Here is a 25,990-nt window from a genome sequence, read left to right as displayed (position 1 = left end):
ACGTACAGTGCAGTAAATAGGTGAGTCACTGTGACTTCGACTGCTGTACAAAGTATCAGATCAGAAGGTGTGGGAAGGAAGCATTGGAAATCTCTCTAAATCAAGTAAGTTTTAAAAAGGTTGTTATTGAAATAAGCTAGATATCAACATGATAGAATTGGTGATCCTAAAGAATCCCCTGGGCTCCCCATACACCTTACAGTCTTGTACAATTCCCTTTCGATCTACCAACAACTATGTAGTAGGGGGGTTGCCACCTCATCCCTTTATACCCGAACACATATTAACCCACTTTACCCCGGAAGGATTTGCCCCCTTAATGACCTGGTCCTATTTTGCCGTTCGGCACTGCGTTATTTTAACGGATAATTGCGCGGTCGTGTGACGCTGTACCAAAACAAAATGTACGTAATTTTTTCCCACAAATGGAGCTTTCTTTTAGTGGTATTTGATCACCTGTGTGATTTTTATTTTTTGCGATATAAACAAAAAAAGAGCGACAATTTTGAAAAAAAAAAACAATATTTTTCACATTCTGCTATATGACATTCTTAAAAAAAAACTAAATATTAAAAAATATGTCTGCTACATATTTTTGGTAAAAAAAAAATCGCAATAAGCGAAAGCAGTTTGGGCAAAAGTTATTGTGTCTACTAACTACGGGAAAGATTTATGTAATTTTTTTTTTTTAATAGTAATGGCGGCAATCTGCGATTTTTTTTTTTTTTTTGTGGTACTACGACATTGCGGCGGACAGATCGGACCCCTAACTGACATTTTTGACACTTTTGGGGGGACCAGTGACATTACTATAGTAATCAGTGCTATAAATATGCACTGTTACTGTAATAATGACACTGGCAGGGAAGGGGTTAATACTGGGGGTGATTAATGGGTTAAATGTATGCCTAATGCTTACTGACTTGTGGGGGGGGGGGGGGGGTTCTGTGACAGGCACAGAAATCGCAGTTTCAGCATAGCTGAAACTGCTGCTCTCTCCCTGCCTGTCAGTGAGAAGATCCGCCTGCTTTGTTTACATAAGCAGGCAGGTCTTCTCTCGGTTTCCCAGATGATCGGGGGAGGAAGGCGGCAATCGCCGCCTCTCCTCCCCTGGCCCGATTCCTGCTGTGTCTAAACAGTAGTACTACGTGACTGGACCCAGGGGAGCCGCACTGCCCCAGTAATATTACTGTGAGCAGTCAGCATGTGGTTAATTAAACAGGTTCTGAGGCTAATTTAATGCAGATAAGGTACTTAGCCCCCCTGTTCACATGGGGCCGATCTGATATGTCAAATCGCATGCCAAATTGGAGCCTATTGCCGGCAACGGCACCGTCTGAATCGGTGTGATGCCGACTTTGCGGCGCCACACCGATTCCCATAGTAGTTCCTGCACTACTTTTGGGGGCAATTTCAATAGACATTTGTGCATGAACTAGGGATACCACCTCATCCCTTTAAACCAGAACACATTAATTACACAGATTCTGTGGCTGATTAAGGCCCCTTTCACATGGCTCTGTTCCGTTGATGGAGCTGTGCTGTTCAGCCGGGATCGATCCGCCGATCTCCCACTGAGCAAGCAGATGACAGCTCCATCTCCGCTCTGTGTGCGGAGACGGAGCTGTCAGATCCCCGCTCTACTCTATGGGGGAATCGGATGAGAACGGACCGCCTGTCCATTCTTATCCGATCCGCTGGACGGATGGAAAATAGGTGTCAGTTTTTCAGGCGGACCTGATCGGATTCTCCATGCACCTCTATGGAGCAGCGGGTTTCAGTGGTGACATGTCCACTGACACCCGCTGCTATCCGATCCGGTCTGTGAAATCCAAGCGGATGGTAACCTTATTTTCCATCTGTCTGGATGATCGGATCGGTTTAAAATGGACAGGCGATCTGTTTTCATTCAATCTCCCATAGAGGAGAGCTGGGTGGAGACGGAGCTGTCATCCGCCTGCTCAGCGGGGATCAGTGTATCGATCCCCCGCTGAGCAAAACTGAGTCTGCCAGGCGGAAAGCCATGTGAAAGGACCCTTAGTGCCTTATGTGCATTATATTAGCCTCAGAACCTGTGTAATGTAATATGTGTCCTTGTTTAAAGGGATGAGGTGGCAAGCCTAGCATGAACCCGCACAGATGTCTCTCAAATCTCTCCCGAAGTCAGACTGAAATGCTGATTTGAAATCGTGTGAGTTCAGCTGAACTTGCGCAATTTCAAACCCTCATTCAGTGTGAACCTAGGCTAAGTGAGTTTAATTACCACCTTAATTAGCCATTGTGTAATCAATATGTTACATAGTTACATAGTTAGTGAGGTTGAAAAAAGACATCCGTATATCCAGTTCAACCTATGATGTGTGTGTGTCCGATTTTAACCGTACGATGTATACCCCTGTATGTTGTGGTCTCTAAGGTGCCCATCTAATAGTCTTTTGAAACTATCAATGCTCCCTGCTGATACGACTGCTTGTGGAAGAGAATTCCACATCCTTACCGCTCTTACAGTGAAGAACCCCTTACGCACTTTAAGGTTAAACCGCCTTTCCTCTAGTTTTAGTGAGTGGCCACGTGTCTTATTGCATCTCCTTTCTCTGAATAGTTTGTTCCTTATGCTAGGGTCGCCAGTACAGTATTTGTACATTGATATCATATCCCCCCTCAATCGTCTCTTCTCCAGAATAAGTTCAGTGCTTGTAGTCTTTCCTCATAGCTGATGTCCTCCATTCCCCTAATTATTTTTGTTGCCCTTCTCTGGACTTTCTCCAGTTCCAGCACATCCTTCCTGAGGACCGGTGCCCAGAACTGGACAGCATACTCCAGATGTGGCCGGACCAGAGTCTTGTAGAGTGGGAGAATAATCTCTTTATTTCTGGAGTGAATCCCCTTTTTTATACATCCCAGTATTCTGTTGGCTTTGCTTGCAGCGGCTTGGCATTGCATGCCACTGCCAAGCCTGTTGTCTACCAGTACCCCCAAGTCCTTTTCCATCCTAGACTCACCCAGAGGTTTCCCCCCCTAGTGAGTAGCTTGCTTTCTGGTTTCTGGCCCCCAAGTGCATTACTTTACATTTTTCAACATTAAACCTCATCTGCCATGTAGTTGCCCACCCCGTTATTTTGTTCAGGTCCGCTTGTAAGGTTTCCACATCCTGCATAGAAGATATTGGCAAGCCTAGTTTAGTATCATCTGCAAATACTGAGATTGTACTAGATATCCCCTCCTCTAGATCATTTATGAATAAATTAAACAGGATTGGTCCCAGGACAGAACCCTGGGGGACCCCACTTTCCACACCCGCCCAATCCGAGTACTCCCCATTAATCACCACCCTCTGGACTCTCCCCTGGAGACAGTTCTCTATCCAGGTGTTTGGGTTTAAAGGGATGAGGTGGCAACCCTACGAGAGACTGCCTGATTGGATCGATTGAATAGATTAGGTGGGTGCTCCTATTAGCTAGTTTTGGTAGATCTATGGTTGATTGTACAGTCAGATTGTAACATGTATAGTGAGCCTTATGGGCCTGTACACGCGATCAGAAAATTGTATGAAAAATACCGCTTTGAAACGATCGTACAATAGCATGATGGTTAGTACACAGCTTTCAAGAGCCGATCACGACAGTTCATCCGATATTATCCGATCAGACAAGCATGAAAATTTTTCTTGTACGACTTTTGTTTAATCTGTACAGTTGTCATTCGAAAATACACTACAACACATGACCTCACTTCCGAACTTTTATTCTGTCGTACGAGAATTTTCACCAAATTTTTGATATGGTAACTAGCATGCAAAAAAAAAGGACGATCATTCGTCTGATAATCTTATCGCGTGTACCAGGCATTAGACATTACACAATGGACTTGTATATACTGCTCGAAAAAATGAAAGGAACACTTTTTAATCCGAATACAGCATGAAGTCAAACTCCTGCAATGTTGATCTGGTCAGTTAAGTAGCAGAGGGGGTTGTTAATCAGTTTCAGCTGCTTTAGTGTTATTGATATTAACAGGTGCACTAGATAGGCAACAATAAGAGGTCCTCCAAAACAGGAATGGTTTTACAGGTGGAGGCCACTAAAATTTTTTCCCTACTCATTTATTCAGACTGTTTTTCACTAGTTTTGCATTTGGCTAGGGTCAGTGTCACTACTGGTAGCATGAGACATTACCTGGACCCTATAGAGGTTGCTCAGGCAGTCCAACTCCTCCAGGATGGCACATCAATACGTGCCATTGCCTGAAGGTTTGCTGTGTCGCCCAGCACAGTCTCAAGAGCATGGAGGAGATTCCAGGAGACAGGCAGATACTCTAAGAGCTTGACAAGGCCATAGAAGGTCCTTAACCCATCAGCAGGATTGGTATCTGCTTCTTTGTGCAAGGAGAACCAGGATGAGCATTGCCAGAGCCCTACAAAATTACCTCCAGCAGCCACTGGTGTGAATGTCCTTAACCAAACAATCAGAAACAGACTTCATGAGGGTGACCTGAGGGTCTGACATCCGCTAGTGGGCCCTGTGCTCACTGCTCTGCATCGTGAAGCTCGATCTGCATTTGTCACCAGAATTGGGTGATGAGATTAGGTTCACCCTGAGCTCATGTGACAGATGTGAAAGGGTCTGGAGAAGCCATGGAGAACATTATGCTGCCTGTAACATCATTCAGCATGACCAGTTTGGTGGTGGGTCAGTGATGGTCTGTGGAGGCATTTCCATAGAGGGATGCACAGACCTCTACAGGCTAGACAATGGCAACCTGACTGAAATCCTTGGAACAGAATGAGCCCTGCCAGAGCCCTACAAAATGTCCTCCAGCAGGCCACTGGTGTGAATGTCTCTTACCAAACAATCAGAAACAGACTTCATGAGGGTGGCCTGAGGGCCCGACGTCTAGTGGCCCCTGTGCTCACTGCCCGGGACTGTGGCGCTTGATTGACAATTGCCATTGAACAACAGAATTTGCAGGTCTGTCACTGGCACCCTGTGCTTTCATAGATGAGAGCAGGTTCACCCTGAGAACATGTGACAGACGTGAAAGGGTCTGGAGAAGCTGTGGAGAACGTTTTGCTACCTTTAACATTGATCAGCATGATCGGTTTGGTGGTGGGTCAGTGATGGTCTGGGGAGGCATATCCATGGAGGGATGCACAGACCTCTACAGGCTAGAGAATGGCACAATGACTACCATTAGGAATCAAGATGAAATCCTTGGACCCATTGTCCAACTCTACGCTAGTGCAGTGGGTCCTGGGTTCCTCCTTGTGCACTACAACTCCTGGCTTCATGTGGTGAGAGTATACAGCCAGTTCCTGGAGAATAAAGGAATTTATACTATTGAATTGCCCCCACACTCGCCTGACCTACATCCAATAGAACACCTCTGGGACATTATGTTTCGGTCCATCTGACACCGGCAGGTTGTACCTCAGTCTGTTCAGGAGCTCAGTGATGCCCTGGTCCAGATCTGGGAGGTAATACCCCAGGACACCATCCGTCGTCTCATTAGGAGCATGCCCCGACGTTGTCAGGCATGCATACAAGCACATGGGGGCCATACACACTACTGACTACAATTTTACATTTCTGCAAAATGGACTAACCTGCTGCATCATTTTTTCACTTTGATTTTCGGGGTGTCTTTGAATTCAGCCCTCCTGTAGGTTGATCATTTGCTTTCCATCAAATGATCTGATGTGTTTTCAAAGTGTATATTTCAGTGTGCTACAAATAGGGTGAATACCATCAATCAGTTAAATCTCTTCATCGTCAATGTAGTTTTCCTTAAAGCTCTCACAAAGATTACAGCATACCTTTGACAAAGAATGTATCCACTCTTCTCTGCAGAGGGAATGAGCCCTCTTTGTTCAGGTATTATCCAGGACCATCATTTACTGTAAATCAGTGCAATTCTATGCTGTGTTCACAAATGTCTGACACAGACCAACCCCCTGCTGCAGCCTCTCATCTTGTGGCTTGCTACAACATTATAATTAGCCATGGGCTCAGGCGTGTTCGGATCCTAGTTTCAACCCACCTGCCTGATCCTGCCAGGGAGCCGACACTGCACACCGCTAGAGATGGACTCAGGCGTGTTTGAGTTCCAACCTGCCCAATCCCACCAGGAAGTGGAAACTGCACTCCGCTAATCACAGGCAGTGAGACATCTCATAGTCCGCAGCTGCACAGATCGGGAAATGTCTCACTGCTTGTGATTAGCGGAGTGCATTGTCTGCTTCCTGGCGGGATCGGGCAGGTGGGTTGGGACCAGGATCCCGAACACGCCTGAGCCCATCTCTAATTCTAATAATGTAGTCTGATCACTGATAAATGGGGGATGCATTCCCCTGCCTACAAAATTAACTTAAAGCGGTATTAAACCCCAAACAAAAATGTTATATATTACTGCTTACTAATCATTAGATGTGGCTGCATTAGTTTTCTTTTTTTTAGGCTTTTTCCCTGTGTTTTCACCTGGTGATCTGGCCAGTAACACCATTCCTGTATTAGAGTGCCGCCTAGGGTTTCCACCTTTTCTTCAAGCCAAACCCGAACATTTTACCATTTTTTTCATATTTTTTTTTTTTAGTATACACAATAGTATTGTAAAAGACCTGGGAGACCTTTGGGTGCCCCGTAGTAATGTGACGTGTGTAGCGGTGAACAGTGGGTGTGGCCAAATTGCATTAACAGTGGCAGAGGCATGCCTAAATAAAACAAAAGCATTCTTGTAACCATAAAAATATGCTTAGATTGCTGTGCCACAAGTAAGAGCCTCACAGACTCATTTTTGAGTTTCTTCATGCACAAAAGTTAATCATCCTGGCACACCGGATCAGGCCGGCTGCTGTAAGCTGAGCTGCGCATGCTTACATTCCAGGCAAGCAGGTAGGTGTATTTTATTGCAGAAGAGAAATTGCATGTCTCTTGTGCAATAAAAAGCCCACCTACTCACAGCATGTAACGACAGCACTTTAAGACGAACATACTTTGGGACAAACTATATGAAAAAATAAACAATGCAACATATACTTTTCTGCACCCCAAAAGCTAATTTGCATTTGTAGGAAAAGGGGGGAGGAGGCAGCACACCATGACATTTAAGGTGAAAGTCTGCTTTAATATTCAACAAGCTTTAATGCAAGTAGTGCAAACTCACAAAGCCAGAATGCAGGAACAGACCCTCTCCTACCCCCTTCAATGTGTTTCTCTCCAACAGGGGCTTAAAGTGATTGTAACGGCAGAAGTTTTCTTTTTATCCTAATGCATTCGGATGAAAAAACCTTCTGTGTGCAGTAACCCCCTTAATAATTACCTGAACCCCATCTCTATCCGGCGATGTTTCTCAGCTGTTTGGGACCCCACCCTTAATTGGCTGAGATAGCAGTGCGGCGCAATTGGCTTCTGCTGCTGTCAATCAAAATCAGTCAGCCAATCAGGAGAGAGAGGTGGTGGGGGGTAGGTCACGGCTCCGTGTCTGAATGGACACAGGGAGCCTTGGCTCGGCTCCGGTGCCCCCATAGCAAGCTGCTTGCTGTGGGGGCACTCAACAAGAGGGAGGGGCCAGGAGCACAGAAGAGGGACCCAAAAAGAGGCGGATCCAGGCAACTCTGTGCAAAACCAACTGCATAGAGCAGGTAAGTATAACATGTTTGTTACTTTTATATTTCTTTTAAAACGAGACTTTACAATCACTTTAGGGTGGCCATACACGACTTAATCTGATTGCACAATCTCCTTTAGACTTACCAAAACAATGTAAAATGAGGACACACCTGAACAATCTATTGCATTTATATAAAATACGCAGGCCCTTACACTATATAGTTCTTAGCAGATCTAAAGCAGATTGTCACCTTAAAGCTTGTTTGGCTGTACTTTTCCTATGGATCACAGGATTGCAGTTTGTTCTGAACTCCTGTGACCTGTTTTCAGCAGAGAGGGGGCTGAAGTCCGCTCTCTGCTGACATCACAGAAGCCAGTCCAGTCACTGCATTATCACAACAATGGAAGTCGGGATCCTCCAGGTGCCTGGACTGACACCCGGCTCAGCCTCTCAGTGAGCCGCTGCGAGCCTGAGCCAGCTGCTCCTTTCCCCTCCACAGCCCCTAGCTCCAGTGAGCGAGGAGGGGCAGAGCAGAGAGCTGTGACTGACAGTCAGCAGCTCTCTGCTTGGGGAGCTGTCAGAACCGAGCGATCAGCGGTTTTCTATCTCTCAGTTCTATCTCTCTCTCGGTTCTCAGTGTAGAGGCGTTGGGGCACAGATGCAGCATCGGTAAGTATAAATGGGGGGAATCATACATCTCTTTTAAGTCCTGACCTGTGAGCTTGAAACACTTAAAATAAAAATATGTCGGGGGCGTGGCCTGGCGCAGCATGTGAGAGGACGTGTGTGAGAGGAGCTCCGCCGGACCGATCTCCTTTACCGCTAATCCTGCAGCCCTCCGGGCACGATAATCCTCCCTTCACCTCCCGCACACCCGCGGCACTGACCTCCACATGTCTCCGCCGAAGAAAGGCTCGGAAGCGGCGGCAAAACTAGCTGCATTCCGGAGGCTGGAGAAGGAGGCCCCGATCCAAGATGGCGCCGGCCCGTCGCTCGTGGTGGAGGAGCCGGAGAGCCCTGCTACATCCAAGGTATTGGAAGCGATTGCCACCTGCCAGACCATGCTGACAACTAAAATCGAGGAGGTGAAGGTAGATATATCACTGATGCGTCAGGATATGCAGAAGCTAAGGGACAGAGTTGGTGAGGCTGAACACAGAATCAGCGAGGTGGAAGACTCCCTCCCCCCATTGCAAAGCTCCTCAGACAGGCTGCAGCAACAAGTACACCTTATCCTTCAAAAACAAGATGACATGGAGAATAGGCTGCGCCGCTGTAACTTGCGGTTCATTGGCCTCCCGGAGGGCTCTGAAGGTGCAGACCCCTCATCTTATTTGGAACAATTGCTCACTCAAACATATGGCAGAGAATCCTTTTCACCCACTTTTGTTGTGGAACGTGCACATCGCCTCTCAGGGCGTCCCCCCCCCCCCCAGGGTGCACCCCCCCGCACATTCATCGCTAAATTCCTGAACTATCGGGACAGAGATGCCATATTGCGCCTGGCCAGAGTTAAGGGGAACATTCCATTTGGAAATCACAAAATAGCGATTTTCCCCGACTTCTCTGCTGAGGTCCAGAGGCGCCGCAAGAGCTTTTTGGAGGTCAAACGCAGGCTGCGTATCAAGAATATCAAATACTCTATGTTGTACCCGGCCCGTCTTAGAGTGGAGGGTGAGGACCGAGCCCACTTCTTTGAGGATCCGGAAGCCGCCATCTCCTGGCTAGAAGGACTGGAAGCTAGAGCCTGACCACCTTGCCCTGGCGACTTCATGACACTTTCTCCCTGATTGCCTATGCCTTATGCTGCTGCAGAGGTGGGGGGGGTTTTGTAGATCCTGCGGAACTCAAGACTTTGCGCCCCCCTTCCCCCCCCCCCCTCATTTCCCTGAACCACTGCTCCTGTGTTTGACCGGCGGAGCGCCCTAGCTCCACAGATGGAACTGATTTTTCTGTTCTCTTCCTATGGATTTCCACCTGCCCATAGGTTTTGCTACCCAGCGATACACCTGTTGGTTTTCGCCCCCTACACCCGCTCAGGCGTGTGTTTGTGCCCAACTCCCCTGTTGCCCCCTGCGACTTCTGCTGGACCTGGGCCCCCGGGCCCCCTTGCTTGTCCTAGTTGTATTTTGCTGTATTTTTGCTGACTATCCTGGGGGTCCCTGGCCTCCTGATCTTGCTCTTTACCAGTCGCATGTGGGCCTGTTCTGGTTGAGGCACTTGTTTGGGAACATGCCCGCACAAGTTGGGGTTGGTGCAGGGCAGGGAGGGGGGATTGGGGTATTACCATTGTTTACAGTTTATAATTGGTACAATCTCTATACTGTTTCTGTTCTATGCACATTGACCTCAAGTAATAACTGCCTGCTCTTTTGCTGCCGTTTATTAATGCTAGTGTATGACCGTGGAATTGTTAGTTCTGTGGCCTTATTGCCTGAGATCCTGGGAGCCTCCGCTCCACGCTCCGTATTACCCCTGCCATGGCCGCATTGAAATTGTTGACGTGGAATGTCAGGGGTATGCGCGATAAGATTAAACGGACGGCTGTCTTTAATGTTTTACGCCGTGTCCGGGCTGACATTATAGTACTGGTGGAGACACATTTGGAGGGCCGCGTACAGCAGTCTCTCAAACGGCCTTGGGTTGGCTGGGTGCAGCACTCTGCATATAGCTCGCACTCCAGGGGTGTGGCGCTTCTGGTGGCCAAATCGGTACATTTCCAGCTCCTAGGATCTCAGGTTGACCCAATGGGTAGATATGTCTTCCTTAAAACGTCAGTCTATGGGGAATTGATGCTGCTGATGGCTTTCTATGTGCCCCCCCCTTACACTGCTGTGGTTATAATGGAGGGATTGGCGTTTATGGCACAATGCCCGGGGGCCTCGGTGATCTGGCTGGGCGACTTTAACAATGTGATGGACTCGGGTCTGGATAGATCCGGTGGCGGCACCCAGGCACCGCCGGGGTCGTCCCCGACCAGGTTCTCCCGATTGTTGGAGAGCTTTGGTTTGGCCGACTCTTGGCGCAGCAAGTACCCCGCTCAGCGTGCGTACTCCTGTTTCTCGGCTGCACACCATTCTATGTCACGCATTGATCTGATATTGATGTCTCGAACCCTGCTCCCCAGGTTACTGGCGGCAGGCTTCGCCCCACGGACTCTGTCTGATCACTGCCCTTATTGGATACTGTTGTCCTTGCCCTGCAATAGACCTCCCCCGGCCTGGCGCCTGAATCCCGCCTGGCTCCCCTTGGTGTCTGATGGGAACGACATTGAGGGGACCTGGACACAATTCTTTTCTGATAATGAGGGCACTGCCTCCCCGGCTGCAGTGTTGGAGGCATTTAAACTGTTCGCCAGATCCACTATGATTTCCAAAATCAAAGCTGTTAGAGCGCGGGCTGCTGAGGAGATCTCCAGGGCAACGGCGAATCTGTTTGAAGCTGAACAGGCCTTTATGGCGGACCCGACTCCGACGCATGAATCCCAGTATAAATTGACCTCTAAAGTCCTTTCCCAACTTGAATATGAGAAGGCGAAATCTAAGATGTTTTTTCAGAAGCAGAATCTGTTTGCACATGGAGAGCGGGCGGGGAAACTCCTCGCATATTTAGTTCATTGTGAGGATAGGCCCCCGGTAGTTATTACTTTAAAGGATGACCTGGGTAATGAGATCACCGATCCTGCTGCGGTGACACAGTGTTTCCGATCATTTTTTAGTACACTTTACACCTCTAGGGCCCCCGCTGACTGCACTGACATGCATGACTTTCTGGACTCTATTGCCTTTCCCACATTGACACCCGACCAGTTGGCGACCCTCGAGGCACCCATTTCTGTGGAGGAGATTGCAGCAGCCGTGTCCGAGTTCCCTAGATCTAAGGCCCCCGGCCTGGACGGCCTCCCGATTGAATTCTTCTCCCAATATTCGGAACTCCTTTCTCCTAAATTATTGGCTTTGTTTCAATCTCTGTTCAAGGATGCAGCCCTGCCCCCTTCTATGCGGGAGGCGCTAATTGTGCTCATCCCCAAGCCGGGCAAGGACTTGCACGCCCCAGAGTCTTACCGTCCCATCTCTTTGCTCCCAGTAGACACTAAAATCCTTGCGAAAATTTTATCCCTCCGTCTTAACAAGGTGATCCTTTCACTCATACACTCGGACCAGGCCGGGTTCATGCCTGGGAGGAACACCTCATTTAACCTTCGCCGGTTATTCATGAATCTCCAGGCACAACACGACGGAATGGGCGGCAGGGTGGTGGTCTCCTTGGACACGGCTAAAGCATTCGACTCGGTAGAGTGGCCATTTCTATGGACCTGCCTGGACCGATACGGCTTTGGACCTAATTTTATTAAGTGGGTCAAACTTCTATATAGCGCCCCGGTAGCTAGGGTCCTGGCCAACGGCTGGCAGTCGACCGCCTTCCCTTTATCCCGTGGCACTCGACAGGGGTGCCCCCTCTCCCCCCTGCTGTATGCCCTGGCCGCGGAACCCCTGGCGATGGCCATTAGAGCACATCCCGGGATTCGTGGCCTACGTAAGGGACCGCTGGAGGAGAAAATCAGCATGTATGCTGATGACACTTTGTTATATTTGGAAGACTCTCGAGAATCCCTGCTCACAGCCCTTTCTTTAATTGAACGGTACGGACGATTCTCCGGTTTTCAGATAAACTGGGATAAGTCACAAATTCTCCCGCTTGACGAGAGCCCGCAGGCGATCGCCCCCGCAAACCCGGCCCTGCAGTGTGTATCCCGCATTAAATACTTAGGGATCCAGGTGACAGCTAGCTCAGCAGATTATGTCCCAGATAACGTTCAACCCTTGTTCCCTCTGCTTAAGGCCAAAATTCAAGTATGGTCCAAATTACCTCTGGGAGTGATGGGTAGGGTCAATTTAATTAAAATGGTTCTCCTTCCCAAAATTCTCTATGTTGTATGGCATTCTCCTATATATCTGCCACTCAGGCTGTTTAAGCAGATGGAATCACTCCTCAAGACCTTTGTTTGGGGTGCTAACCGGCACAAGATCTCCTGGCGCAAACTCAAAAATCCTACAAATCTAGGGGGGTTGGCCCTGCCGGATTTTAATCTGTACTATCTGGCAGCTCAGTTGTCCCAGTTCTTTCACATTGATAAAACGGATAGAGAACGCTTCTTGACCCTGCTCTGCCCTGGGTGGGCTCATCCCCTCGGGGACCCCCTCCTAGTTATCCTTAGGGGCATCAGGGGCTCGCCGGAGCCCCTGTGCCCCAGATCTCTCCTATATCACTATTGTCGGATCTGGGAGGTGGTAGCGTCCAGGCTTCGGTGCCCTCCGTTCCACACACTCACCCCTCTGTGGCATAATAGTACATTGCGTGAGTTCCTCTCCATCCCTGACCTGTCGATATGGAGTGGGAGGGGTATTCTCCTCCTTAGCCATATCTCCACGACCACTGGTCTGCGGTCTTACGAGACCCTGCGAGACCAGTTTGCGCTCCAGGGCCCCATGCACTACAGATACTTACAGCTCTCCCATGCCTATAGATCTCAATTCCCTGACGGTCCTCCTGAGATAGAATCGGTCACCACCCTTGAGATTGTTAAAAGTACAGAACCCAGTCACCTCATTTCCATGTTCTACTCTGAGCTCCACACACCTTCCTCGACCACTTTAGCTTTTGCACTTAAGACCCGCTGGGAGCGCAATGTGGGGGCTATGGAGGATGAGGAATGGGAGGATGCCCTGGAGACGTGCCGCAGAGTGTCGCCGAAACTGTCGGATCGCCTAACCCAGACCTTTATAATACACCAGGCTTATCTCACCCCACTTAGACTGTCCAAATATCACCCTGACTTGGTCCCCTCTTGTCCTATGTGCGCAGACCATGATGCTTCCTTCTTTCACCTATTGTGGAGCTGTCCCCAATTACAGACTCTATGGCAACAGGTAGTCACATTTCTGCACGACAAAATGGGGTCTCCTCTACAACTCTCCCCTAAGGAGTGTCTCCTGGGGGTCTATCCGGATGGAGAGATGCCCAAATCCACTGTCATATTTCTTCAGGAAACTTTGTTTATAGCGCGTAAATTGATAGCCAGGCGGTGGATGAGACCTACTCCTCCTACTCTAGGATTGTGGATTAAGGAAATTAATAGTGTCATCCCATTTCATAAACTTTTATATAAACATAGGGGGTGCCCTCAGAAGTTCAACAAGATTTGGGACAAGTGGGTGCAGTGCCCTGATACGGCTCAGTAGTGCAGTGGGTAACTACTTTATGCTGACCGCCCCAATTGACATAATATTGTCTGCTTGAGTGTTGGGCCGGAAGAAAGTAACTGACTACTGCCTTATTTTTACTATGTCTGTTCTGTTTCTAAGTGTTAATCACTGTGTATATTTGTATTTTTTTGTACTTCTGTGTGTTATGAATCTGATCGAAGTTTCAATGCACGGTTTATTTTTGTATTGTACCAAAAGTTTCAATAAACCTCACTGTTTTAAAAAAAAAAAAAAAAAAAAATATGTCCTACGTATGCCATCAGAAACTAAAATAAAAATAAAAACCCCATTGTTGGTGTCAGATCCCCCTCCACTCCCTGCAGTCTTCCATTTCCAAGCTGACTACATTGATGGGGGCTAAAGCTGGATACACACTATCCAACTTTTGTGGTTAGATTTCCTTCAGATTTACCTTTTCTACTGTATGTAGTGCAAGGGCCTGCCAGATTGCATACAAATTGAAAGTGTTTAGGTTTGACCTCATATTATATGGTTTTGGTAAGTCTAAAAGAAAAAGTCTTCAAAAAAATCTTATAGTGTGTATGACCCATTAGAGGCTATAGCACTATGGAGTCTGCATGCAGAAGGGGGAACTCTATCACTGCAATAATGCCAAAGTTCTACACCTATGCAGACACCATGGGGGGGTTTATTTACTAAGAGAGGGCAAAATGAGTCACAATTCTGCAGAGAAACCAATCAGCTTCCAGGTTTTATTGCTAAAAAACGTAGTTAAACAAGCTGAGGTTAGAAGCTGATTGGTTTCTTTGCATAATTGTGACTTATTTTTCCCTCTCTAGCTTTAGTAAATAAACCCCCATAGCACATAACACAGACTTGCTGAACTTCCGTGCAGACTGGGGATTCTCTGCTACACACGGGGGAGAGGGCATGGCTAAGCAAAGACTGAGTTGGCGGAGTTCCTCTTTTTTCAGTGAGTACAACCACCAGGACCAAGGAGGAGTGCTCAGTGGACCCCCATTGGCAGTGAGTGGAAACACAGGGCAGCTCCGCAGTTTCCAGCGATCACTTGCCATTTTTGGGCTGCCGATGGGACCAGGGAGAGGAAACCCCTCATGGTGTCTGTGTAACCGGTAGGTTGAAATCCGGACACATGATTGAAAAACCGGCCTGTCCAGGTGAATACCGAATAGGTGGCAACCTTAGTGCCTCCACTCTGGATGAAGGCGTCAGAAACACCTTCAGACAACAGTACTGACAGTTTGCGGAAAGGGGAGTGTTAGATATACTAGTAGATTTAGAGACAGGTAAGGGGAGTGTTAGATATACTAGTAGATTTAGAGACAAACAAATTGCAGCCAATCTCCAGCTAACACATTTTAAGCAATTAGGCCTGCCATACATGTTAAATCTTCTTATACAATTTTAGATTTACCTTTTAGTGCAAGGGCCTGCCTAATTGGATACAATCAAAAGTTGTTTATTTTGACCTCGTATTATATGGTTTTTGGTAAATCTAAAGGAAAATTGAATACTTATGGCCAGCCTTAAAGCGGCTGTAAACCCTAAAAAATAAAAAAAACCTGCAAGACAAAGGCATAATGAGCTAGTATGCATCGCATACTAGCCCATTATGTGTAACTTACCTTAGAACGAAGCCCCGACACGGACCCCCAGACATCGCTGCGGGCGCTGCCATGATCCCTCGCCGTCTCTTCCGGGTTCGGCGGCTCCGGCGCGGTGATTGGCCGGAAGAGACGGCTCCGGCGCGATGATTGGCCAGAGCCGCAATGATGTCACTCCCGCGCATGCGCGCGGGAGTGATTTTCCGGCAAGCTCCCGGCAAACTAATTGAAGGTCCCCCTGGACCTTCAGAGCGCATGCGCCGCTCGCGAGAGCGGCTGCATGCACTGTAAATATCTCCTAAACCATGCCGGTTTAGGAGATATTATTTGTACCTACAGGTAAGCCTTATTATAGGCTTACCTGTAGGTAAAAGTGCCAAAAAGTGGGATACTACCGCTTTAAGCTCTAAGCACACTGGGCTTCAGAAAAAATGCACACTCACGTAGAGCATTTTTGTACACAGTTTTGGAGAGTTTAGCTTTTTCTGCCAGAAAGCTCAAATCAAAAACACAAACTAAAAGGGTTTTATTTTTTTTACGGCCTCTATCGTCCTGTTCTGTAGAAGCAGCGATTTTTAAGCCTGTGTGCACGGAGCCTTACGACTGTTTTGTTCCTTTTGGGATAAAGGTTTTACATAAATGAATAAAAGCTGACCATTGTAATCATCCTTGTCAGTCGTAAATAGTTTGTCTCAACCCTCTGACTGCTACATCTGTAGATCAGCTTGTTCTGTTGAAAAAATGACAGACTTACTGACAAGATCACCAGGTGAAAATGAAAAAAAGAAAACGAATGCAGCCATCACATCTAAGAATTGCTAAGTTGCAATGTAATGTTTGCTTTTGGGTTTAATACTGCTTTAAAGTGGACCTTTTTTGGGTGTTATATATACAGCATTTTAAAATCCATTGCATACACAATACAGGAAACACAGCAATAAAGAGTCAATCAGTATGCAAATGATTCTCACAGGCTTTCTGTGGTAAGTGGCCCCTTGTTGGGTTTTTTTTCTGTGCTGACTTAAGGCCCGTACACACGATAAGAAAATCTGTAGGGAAAATTCGTCCGACGACCGATTTTCGGATTGTTAGTATGGTGCTTTCGACAGCCAACTCCAACTTTTCGGCTGACAAAATCCTGATGTGCAGGCTATATAATTTTTGTCGTCTGTAATACAACGTCCGATTTCCATCTCATTAGTACAGATTTCAACGGAAAAAATCTTATGAGCAAGACTAGGCATGCTCAGAGACGAAAGAACACCTACAAAACAATCCAACACATGACATCACTTCTGAAGTAGATTTCTGTCGTATGAAAATAACCTCTTCATTTTCCACATCAGACTAGCATGCCACAAAAGAACGGACGACAGATTGTTTGATAATCTGATCGTGTGTACGGGGCTTTAAGCTGGATACACACTATACAACTTTTGTTGGTAGATTTCCTTTGGATTTACCTTCAACTATGTAGTACAAGGGCCTGCCTGATTGCATACAAATGAAAAGTGTTTAGGTCTGACCTCATAGTATATGGTTTTGGTAAGTCTAAAGGAAAATAACTAAAGCAAATTGTATAGTGGGTATCCAGCTTTATTCCCATGTACCAGTGTGTGACAACTGTTTCAAAACTATAAATGCTAGTGGCTATAGAGACATGGCCATTGGGGTGGAAATGTGCATCTTAAAATGACATGGTGGGGATGCAATAGGTAAGATCTGCAATTCAAATGTTAAATTTCATCCTGTTGCCTTTTCTGGTCCACAATGCCCAGCTACAGCATACTGCAGGAACCTGCTGGGAGAGAGAGTGGTGCATTGTACAAGTCATTGGAGCCCAATGGAAGTTCTACATCTACAACTACTCACATGGTCACTACAAGCTTCAAAGATCCTGAACAATAAAAAGCCATAAGTGATATCCTAAACTTAAACACACAACTAGCAGGTGCCAAAATCTTCCTTTAAAAATGTGGACCAGAATGGTCAAAAAAAGGATTATACTTTAATATATCAGAATAATTTATTATCATTTTACAAAAACTATAAAATAAAATGCAGATGCAGCCTCCTTACATAAAAGACATCACAGATGGACATTTTCTTCACAAAAACAACACATACATTGCATAAAAATACATACTGCGTATTTCATTTAACGCTAAAAAGTCTCTACCATTCAGAAAATGAAGGAACTGTGGGAAGAAGATGTTTTGCAAGCTGTCAGTAAGGCTGCATTCACATGTCAGCGTTTGGATCGCGGGCAGAACCGCCGCGGTTCCGCCCGTGATCCGGAGATTATTGCAAATCGCGGGACGCCTAGCGTTGCCCGTTGATTTGCAATAGCCCCCCAAACGCTGAGCGATGTTGCCGCGATTTCCGCCTGCCGAATCGCGGCAACATCGCGCAAACAAAATCGCGGGACGCAATACGCTCCAAAGAAGTACAAGAGCTTCTTTGGAGCGTATTGCGTCCCGCGATTTTGTTTGCGCGATGTTGCCGCGATTCGGCAGGCGGAAATCGCGGCAACATCGCTCGGCGTTTGGGGGGCTATTGCAAATCAACGGGCAACACTAGGCGTCCCGCGATTTACAATAATCTCCGGATCGCGGGCGGAACCGCGGCGGTTCTGCCCGCGATCCAAACGCTGACATGTGAATGCAGCCTTAGAGAGGAAATACTCCTAAATCGCCTGCCAGAGGCCAACACTGTAAACAAGGCTTTTGCAGGATGGGAGTTATCTTTCAGGATAGCATTAGCTTCCTGAAGGCACCTCCTCTCCTAGTTCTTCCACACTCGGTAAATACGCCCCCTTTAATAATCGTCTGCATTATTTTTCTAACCTTCTGTAAGGAATTTCTGTTACGCACCATGCACATACCTTGCCACAGAGAGGTGTGATAAGTCAGCACACTCTCAATGGCAGCCTTTTAGAAGCTGAGGAGGATTCGCTTAGAAAAGCCTGCCCTCCAAAGCTTTCTCAAAAAGTACTATCTCTGATGAGCTTTGCCCACCAGACAGGATATGTGCCCTGTCAATAACAGATCCTCCCTAATTATTGTTCCCAAGAAACAGAATTCCTGTATGCTCTGGACCTCCACCTCAATCAATCACAACTGGTCCATAGCTGGTCTCTCTACATTTCCTAAAATCCTACAATCTGCAAATTTTAGAACATAATTGCTGTACATGCTTTAAAGTAGAACTTCAGCCAAAAGATTTTTTTAGTTTTAGATAGTTTTGAAGGTGTAAAACCCACAGTCAGGTTCGTACTGCTCACCAATTGTCCTGGTTATGAAAAATCATAACTAGCACCATAGTAGGCCATGAAGCTGTTCGGGGGTCCAGAGCTGTCTGGTTACACAGTGTATTATGCAGGTCACAATAATATTTGTAAAATGCATTTGGACAAAATGAATGCACAGCGTATCTAGTTTGGGAGCTTCTATAAAGTTCCTATGAAAATAATTAGTATTCTATATCGGTAAAGGAATTCCTTTAGGATGAAGTTTAAAGAGATTATTTAATGGATTTGTTCCAAGGCCCCATAACTTCGGTTCACACTACCGGGACCATAAGTCGCCCCATGACGGAGCGACTTTTTACCGCGACTTGTGAATTATTTAAAGCGACTTATATGATATACGACTTTGTATTTGGCCAATCAGAATATGATGTGTTGTGACCTAAATCCCATTTCCGTTTTTTTTTTTTTTACTAATCCTCATTTCCCACCAGTGCCACGTATCAGTGTCCACAAGTGCCACGTATCAGTGCCCACCAGTACCACTTATCTGTGTCCACCAGTGCCACTCACAGACCAGGCAGAGATAATGGTACAGTGGGTACGAAAAGTATTCAGACCCCCTTAAATTTTTCACTCCTTGTTATATTGCAGCCATTTGCTAAAATCATTTAAGTTCATTCTTCTTCCTCATGAATGTACACATAGCACCCCATACTGACAGAAAAACACAGAATTGTTGACATTGTTGCAGATTTATTAAAAAAGAAAAACTGAAATATCACATGGTCCTAAGTATTCAGACCCTTTGCTCAGTATTTAGTAGAAGCCCCCTTTTGATCTAATACAACCAGGAGTCTTTTTGGGAAAGATGCAACAAGTCTTTCACACCTGGATTTGGGGATCCTCTGCCATTCCTCCTTGCAGATCCTCTCCAGTTCTGTTAGGTTGGATGGTAAACGTTGGTGGACAGCCATTTTTAGGTCTCTCCAGAGATGCTCAATTGGGTTTAAGTCAGGGCTCTGGCTGGGCCATTCAAGAACAGTCACGGAGTTGTTGTAAAGCCACTCCTTCGTTATTTTAGCTGTGTGCTTAGGGTCATTGTCTTGTTGGAAGGTAAACCTTGGGCCCAGTCTGAGGTCCAGAGCACTCTGGAGAAGGTTTTTGTCCAGGATATCCCTGTACTTGGCCGCATTCATCTTTCCCTCGATTGCAACCAGCCGTCCTGTCCCTGCAGCTGAAAAACACCCCCACAGCATGATGCTGCCACCACCATGCTTCACTGTTGGGACTGTATTGAACAGGTGATGAGCATTGCCTGGTTTTCTCCACACATACCGCTTAGAATTAAGGCCAAAAAGTTCTATTTTGGTCTCATCAGACCAGAGAATCTTATTTCTCACCATCTTGGAGTCCTTCAGGTGTTTTTTAGCAAACTCCATGCGGGCTTTCATGTGTCTTACACTGAGGAGAGGCTTCCGTCGGGCCACTCTGCCATAAAGCCCCAACTGGTGGAGGGCTGCAGTGATGGTTGACTTTCTACAACTTTCTCCCATCTCCTGACTGCATCTCTGGAGCTCAGCCACAGTGATCTTTGGGTTCTTCTTTACCTCTCTCACCAAGGCTCTTCTCCCCCGAAAGCTCAGTTTGGCCGGACGGCCAGCTCTAGGAAGGGTTCTGGTCGTCCCAAACGTCTTCCATTTGAGGATTATGGAGGCCACTTTGCTCTTAGGAACCTTAAGTGCAGCAGAAATCTTTTTGTAACCTTGGCCAGATCTGTGCCTTGCCACAATTCTGTCTCTGAGCTCTTCAGGCTGTTCCTTTGACCTCATGATTCTCATTTGCTCTGACATGCATTGTGATCTGGAAGGTCTTATATAGACAGGTGTGTGGCTTTCCTAATCAAGTCCAATCAGTATAATCAAACACAGCTGGACTCAAATGAAGGTGTAGAACCATCTCAAGGATGATCAGAAGAAGTGGAAAGCACCTGAGTTAAATATATGAGTGTCACAGCAAAGGGTCTGAATACTTAGGACCATGTGATATTTCAGTTTTTCTTTTTTAATAAATCTGCAACAATGTCAACAATTCTGTGTTTTTCTGTCAGTATGGGGTGCTATGTTTACATTCATGAGGAAGAAGAATGAACTTAAATGATTTTAGCAAATGGCTGCAATATAACAAAGAGTGAAAAATTTAAGGGGGTCTGAATACTTTTCGTACCCACTGTATATAGGAACTGTAGGCATGGCTGCAATGTGGGGAATGCCTGGCTAATTTCCCTTCTTCCTGGAAAATCGGATCACAGTCGCTTGACAAAAGATAAGGATCCAACTTAGAGGCGACTCCCATTGAAGTCTATTGGCACAAGTCGGATACAAGTCACCTTGAAGTAGTACTGGACCCTTTTCTGAAGTCGGAGCGACTTCAGTAGTGCATATTAAGACGGCTCTCATTCATTTACATTGCATTTGTTATGACAAGCGACTTGAGGGCACACGAGTCGCCTGACAAGTCGTACTAGTGTGAATGGAGCCTTAGTTATGCACCTGCTGGTGTTAATTGTTACAGGAAAAGAATACAAATAAAAAATGTTTGTCACTGGGATAAGAACAGAGGGAACACTTCCAATACAACTGTCAAAAGTAGGGGTTTCCCTCAATTTGGGGAGATTTATACTACTTCCTGTTGTGCTCATGTAAAAGGAAGTAAGGAGAAATATTTTTCAACGGCGCACAGATGGCAAAAAACTTCTTTGGTCCTTTCTACATGCTACCAAAATCTTTAAAAAATAATTGCAATAAAATGTTGGGCTGGCTTTAACTATTTTAGTGTAATGTTCTATTTTCCTTTAAAAAAAAAAAATCTAATTTGACCAGAATTTATTTGTGACGTTACAGTCCTAATTTAGGATTTAATTTTTGTGTTTTAATTTTATCTTCTTTTTTAGAGACCTTAACTAAAAATGGAGGGAAGTGATTGTGAGGCTGATGCCAAAATGGAAGAAGAGAACTCACAAAATATGACAGAAGAACCTGAGAAGGAAGCATCTGATATTACAGTATGCCAATTTTTTCTTGCAGGAACATGTAGATTTGGCGATAGATGCCGAAACACCCATGTTGGTGCATCCGGTGGTTCTGAACAACCTACTGCTAATGAAAACAATTTAAGCCAAGACAAGAGCCCCAGTAAACCAAAAGGCAAAAAACCTCCAATGAAGACAGCCAGTGATGTCATCTCCAGAATCCAATGGGACCCAAATTTACCCAAAGAGCATTTTTCCGTTGGTTATCTTGATAGATTTTTGGGGGTTATTGAAAAACCATTCTCCGCTTTTTGTTGGGAAGATTTAGCTTCAGCTGGGATAGATGTCCTTGCCATACCTAAACATCGCATCCAGTACTTTAAATATCAAGAACTGGTGGTCTGGGACAAAACTAGTCGCACAGATGATGTGTTTGGTTCAACAGGAAGCGGATTGACAATCTTAGACGTAATTGCACAGCACAAAACTCTAGTACAAACAGAACAGAATGATAAGGAAGAGATGGAACAAATGGCCCCTGATTTGTTGGATGAAGAAGAAGACTCGGAGAATAGTACCCAAGATAATCATTTGCAGAACCAAAGCACTAAAAAAGTGAGGCCTACTCACTTTATAGCAGTCCGTATTAGCAGTGAAGAAGTGAGAAGCACTGTAAAAGAGGTACAAGAAGTTCTGATAAAACATAACACAGAAATAGCACCATTCCTTATTCCTTTGCCAGAACTTCATTTAACATTGTGCCTTTTGCATTTGGTCACTTCAGATGAAATGGAAATTGTTCATACGGTCATTCAAGAAATTAGGACTGAAATTCAGAGGATCCTTTCTCCAAGCTTCATTTTAAGCTTTGATGGACTGAAAGATTTTCATTCACGTGTGCTCTATTTGGCACCCATGTTTGTTCCAGGACTGTCAAGCTTTGTGGACAATCTAAACCAAAGGTTTCGCAGCAGAGGCTTAGTAGTCATAGATCCACCAACTTCCTCCAGCTTTCATGTGACTATAGCTAAAGTACCTAGAAATATGGCCAGTAAAAATCCCAGCCTTCTATTCCTACCAGAGGTTTACAAGAATATCCAGATTACTCATTTTGGGGCACAACATATTGACACCATTAGCTTTTGCCATGCCAGGAGTTCAAGACGTACTGATGGATTTTATACAACACTTCTAGAACTGCCACTGTACTAATATATATGACTGTACGCTAAACAATCTGGCTAATTTGTTTTTCAAAAGAATAACAGAAAAGTCTGTTGAGAGCAGCAGCCAAATGGTTTCAAGCTGTCCTTTTTAGAATAAAGAAAATAGAAATCTGCTTTGGATAATAGTCTTATTTCTTTCACTGTAGATGTTCAAAATAAAAAGCCTCAGATTCTGACAACTGTGCAATGTACGCCAAGAAATATGTTGAAAGCTTACAATTAGTAACAAATTAGATGTTTTCTTCCATTATTGATTGTTGATTTAAATATTTCTGCAGAAACAATTGCAGACTAAGCATTAATAAATAGACTACTTAAAAAAAAAAAAAAAAGGAAAAACTCCAATACAGTATAAAGCAGGGCTTCTCAACCAGGGTTCCTCCAGAGGTTGCTAGGAGTTCCTTTAGCAATGGGCAATTTCTGCCTCTCAGATAAGTTTTCAATGACACCATTGTTCCTTTTAGCTATCTGTAAGGGGGTAATTCTTCCCAATGATGACAAGAGTAAGGAGCATTCTTCCCACTGACTGTCACACTAATGTATCATGAGTTGTAGAATTTTAATTTTTAACAGGGGTTCCCGAGACCAGAAATTTATTTCAAGGGTTTCTCTGTGTTGAAAAGGTTGAGAAAGGCTGGTAATAAAGGATCACAAGCCACACTATTTCTCCAAAATATACGTAGAAAAATAAGGCACATATCGGTAACCACTTGCTGCCCACGACAATTCCGAATGTTCTCACATGTAAAAATCAGCTTCTTTTTTTTTTTCTCAGAAAACTACTTAGAACCGTCAAACATTACACATTTTCTGAAAGCAAAAGCACTGGAAAATAAAATGGCCATTTTTGCAATTGTTTATGTCACACATTATTTGCACAGCGGTTTATTAAAAGCAAAATATCAGGAAAAATTATACTTTAATAAATTTACTTTACATTTTCTTTAAAAAATGATACCAGGATTATGGCTGTAGCTGCAGCCATAATCCTGGTATTGCTGCTTTTGTCCAGGACATATATGTACATAAGATGGATAAATAGAGGTTAAACCGAAATTAGTAAATGTACTCAATTTAATATAGCGATCTAGGTATCAAAAACATTGCAATATTGTGCCACCTAGTGACCATAATGTGATAATTGTTTTCACATACCTTAAACAGGAAAAGCATTAGGGCCACTAGATGAAGCTTACTATCATAGGAGAAAATTTTACACAAAATATGGCATGTTTTTGTTGAGAAACACAAGCAGTGAGCGCAGGAGGGTATCAGAATAATAAGCATTTAATAGAAAATAAAAAAGCAACATCCATTTACAATTATGAAGAGTACAGCGTAGTAGCTCTGCAGGGCAGCTCAACAGTAGCAGCAAGGCATAGCAGAAGCAGTGAACATCCACAGTTTGAAGCCGGCTTGCTGTGACAGGTAAAGCTGGCACTAGAGCACTGAAGTCAAGCTGACACACACCATGATTGAGAGAGGAGAATTTTGCCCTAAAATGTATTGCCTGATCTTGTATTGCTTCCAGCTGTGCTCCTGCAGCTCCCCTGTGTGTAAGCAGCCTTTCTCAAAAAGGGTGCCGCTGGAGGTCAGGATGTGCTGTTGCATCATGGTACAGAAGGGCATTCAAATCTGACCAAGCTCCTCCACCAAACATCGGGAGCTCAGTCAGCACAGTTATATGCAGGGGAAAAGGGAAGGCATCTTCCAGAGTCCCCTGAGCGGTCTGCCTCCTCCTACAAGGCAGCACCTGGCAGCAAATGCATGTACAATATTGCAGATTTAAAGAGGATGTGTGTTTATACATTATACTGTAAAAAAAAATTGGGACGCCTGCCTCTACACGCACATGAACTTTAATGGCATCCCAGTCTTAGGCCGTAGGGTTCAATATTGAGTTAGCCCACCCTTTGCAGCTATAACAGCTTCAGTTCTTCTGGGAAGGCTGTCCACAAGGTTTAGGAATGTGTCTATGGGAATATTTTTCCATTCTTTCAGAAGCGCATTTGTGAGATCAGGCACTGATGTGGGCTCGCAGTCTCCGCTCGAATTCATCCCAAAGGTGTACTATCGGGTTGACGTCATGACTCTGTGCAGGCCAGTTAAGTTCCTCCACCCCAAATTCGCTCATCAATGTCTTTATGGACCTTGGTTTGTTCACTGGTGCACAGTCATATTGGAACAGGAAGGGGCCATCCCCAAACTGTTCCCACAAAGTTGGGAGCATGAAATTGTCCAAAATGTCTTGGTATGCTGACTCCTTAAGGCTGGGTTCACACTGATGCGAATTGGATGTGGGTTTCCCCGCATCTAATTCGCATGACAGGAGACTGTGACTGGCTCTCAATGGAGCCAGTTTATACAGCTCTAGGGTGGCCACAGTCCGCATTGCAGCAGGGTCCTGTGCGTCTTTGGCTGGGTCTGAATTCAGACAAAAATTTGGACCTGATTCACACCTGAAACGGTGAACAGGGACGCACTGGACCACCTGCTGTGAGCCGCTGACGAAGCTAGTGTGAACCAATGCATGGATGAGCGAGTTTGGGGTAAAGGAACTTCACTGCCCTGCATAGAATCCTGACCTCAACCCGATAGAACAGGCCTTCTTGTCCAACATCAGTTTCTGACCTCACAAATGCACTTCTGGAAGAATGGTCAAACATTCCCATAGACACACTCATAAACCTTGTGGACAGCCTTCTCAGAAGAGTTGAAGCTGGTATAGCTGCAAAGGGTGGGATGGGCAAACTTTATATTGACCCCTACGCCATCCCCATGAGTAAGTTTGTGGGTGGAGTGAAATGTGTTGAGGGCGGGGGCTGGCTGGGGTCTAGGTTGAGACTACCACTTGTCTATACACAGCAGGTCTTGCTCTGATGTGCAGCTCCCAGGCTCTTTAGCTCTTATCTGTTGTTGAACCCTACGGACTAAGAGTGGAATGCCATTAAAGTTCATGTGCGTGTAAAGGAGGTCGTCCGAATACTTTTGACAATATAGTGTATGTGTGTAAATGTATGTTCATGTAC

The 25,990-nt window shown here is 45.5% G+C and overlaps 1 protein-coding gene across 1 annotated transcript; it reads left to right on the top strand.

Moving 5' to 3' along the window:
* On the top strand, nucleotides 1–23,058 carry LENG9 (leukocyte receptor cluster member 9). The gene is made up of 2 exons (XM_082274351.1): nucleotides 1–20; nucleotides 21,658–23,058. Exon 2 carries the CDS (start codon nucleotides 21,673–21,675, stop codon nucleotides 22,945–22,947), a length of 1,275 nt encoding a protein of 424 aa, XP_082130477.1. The 5' UTR covers nucleotides 1–20; nucleotides 21,658–21,672; the 3' UTR covers nucleotides 22,948–23,058.
* The last annotated feature ends 2,932 nt before the right edge of the window (nucleotides 23,059–25,990 follow it).

Source organism: Pelophylax lessonae (assembly GCF_965119305.1).
Source record: "Pelophylax lessonae genome assembly, chromosome: 12".
In the NCBI taxonomy this organism is placed as follows: domain Eukaryota; kingdom Metazoa; phylum Chordata; class Amphibia; order Anura; family Ranidae; genus Pelophylax; species Pelophylax lessonae.
The sequence above is the reverse complement of the archived record's forward strand: the minus strand, read 5'-3'. Positions and strand labels throughout refer to the sequence as shown.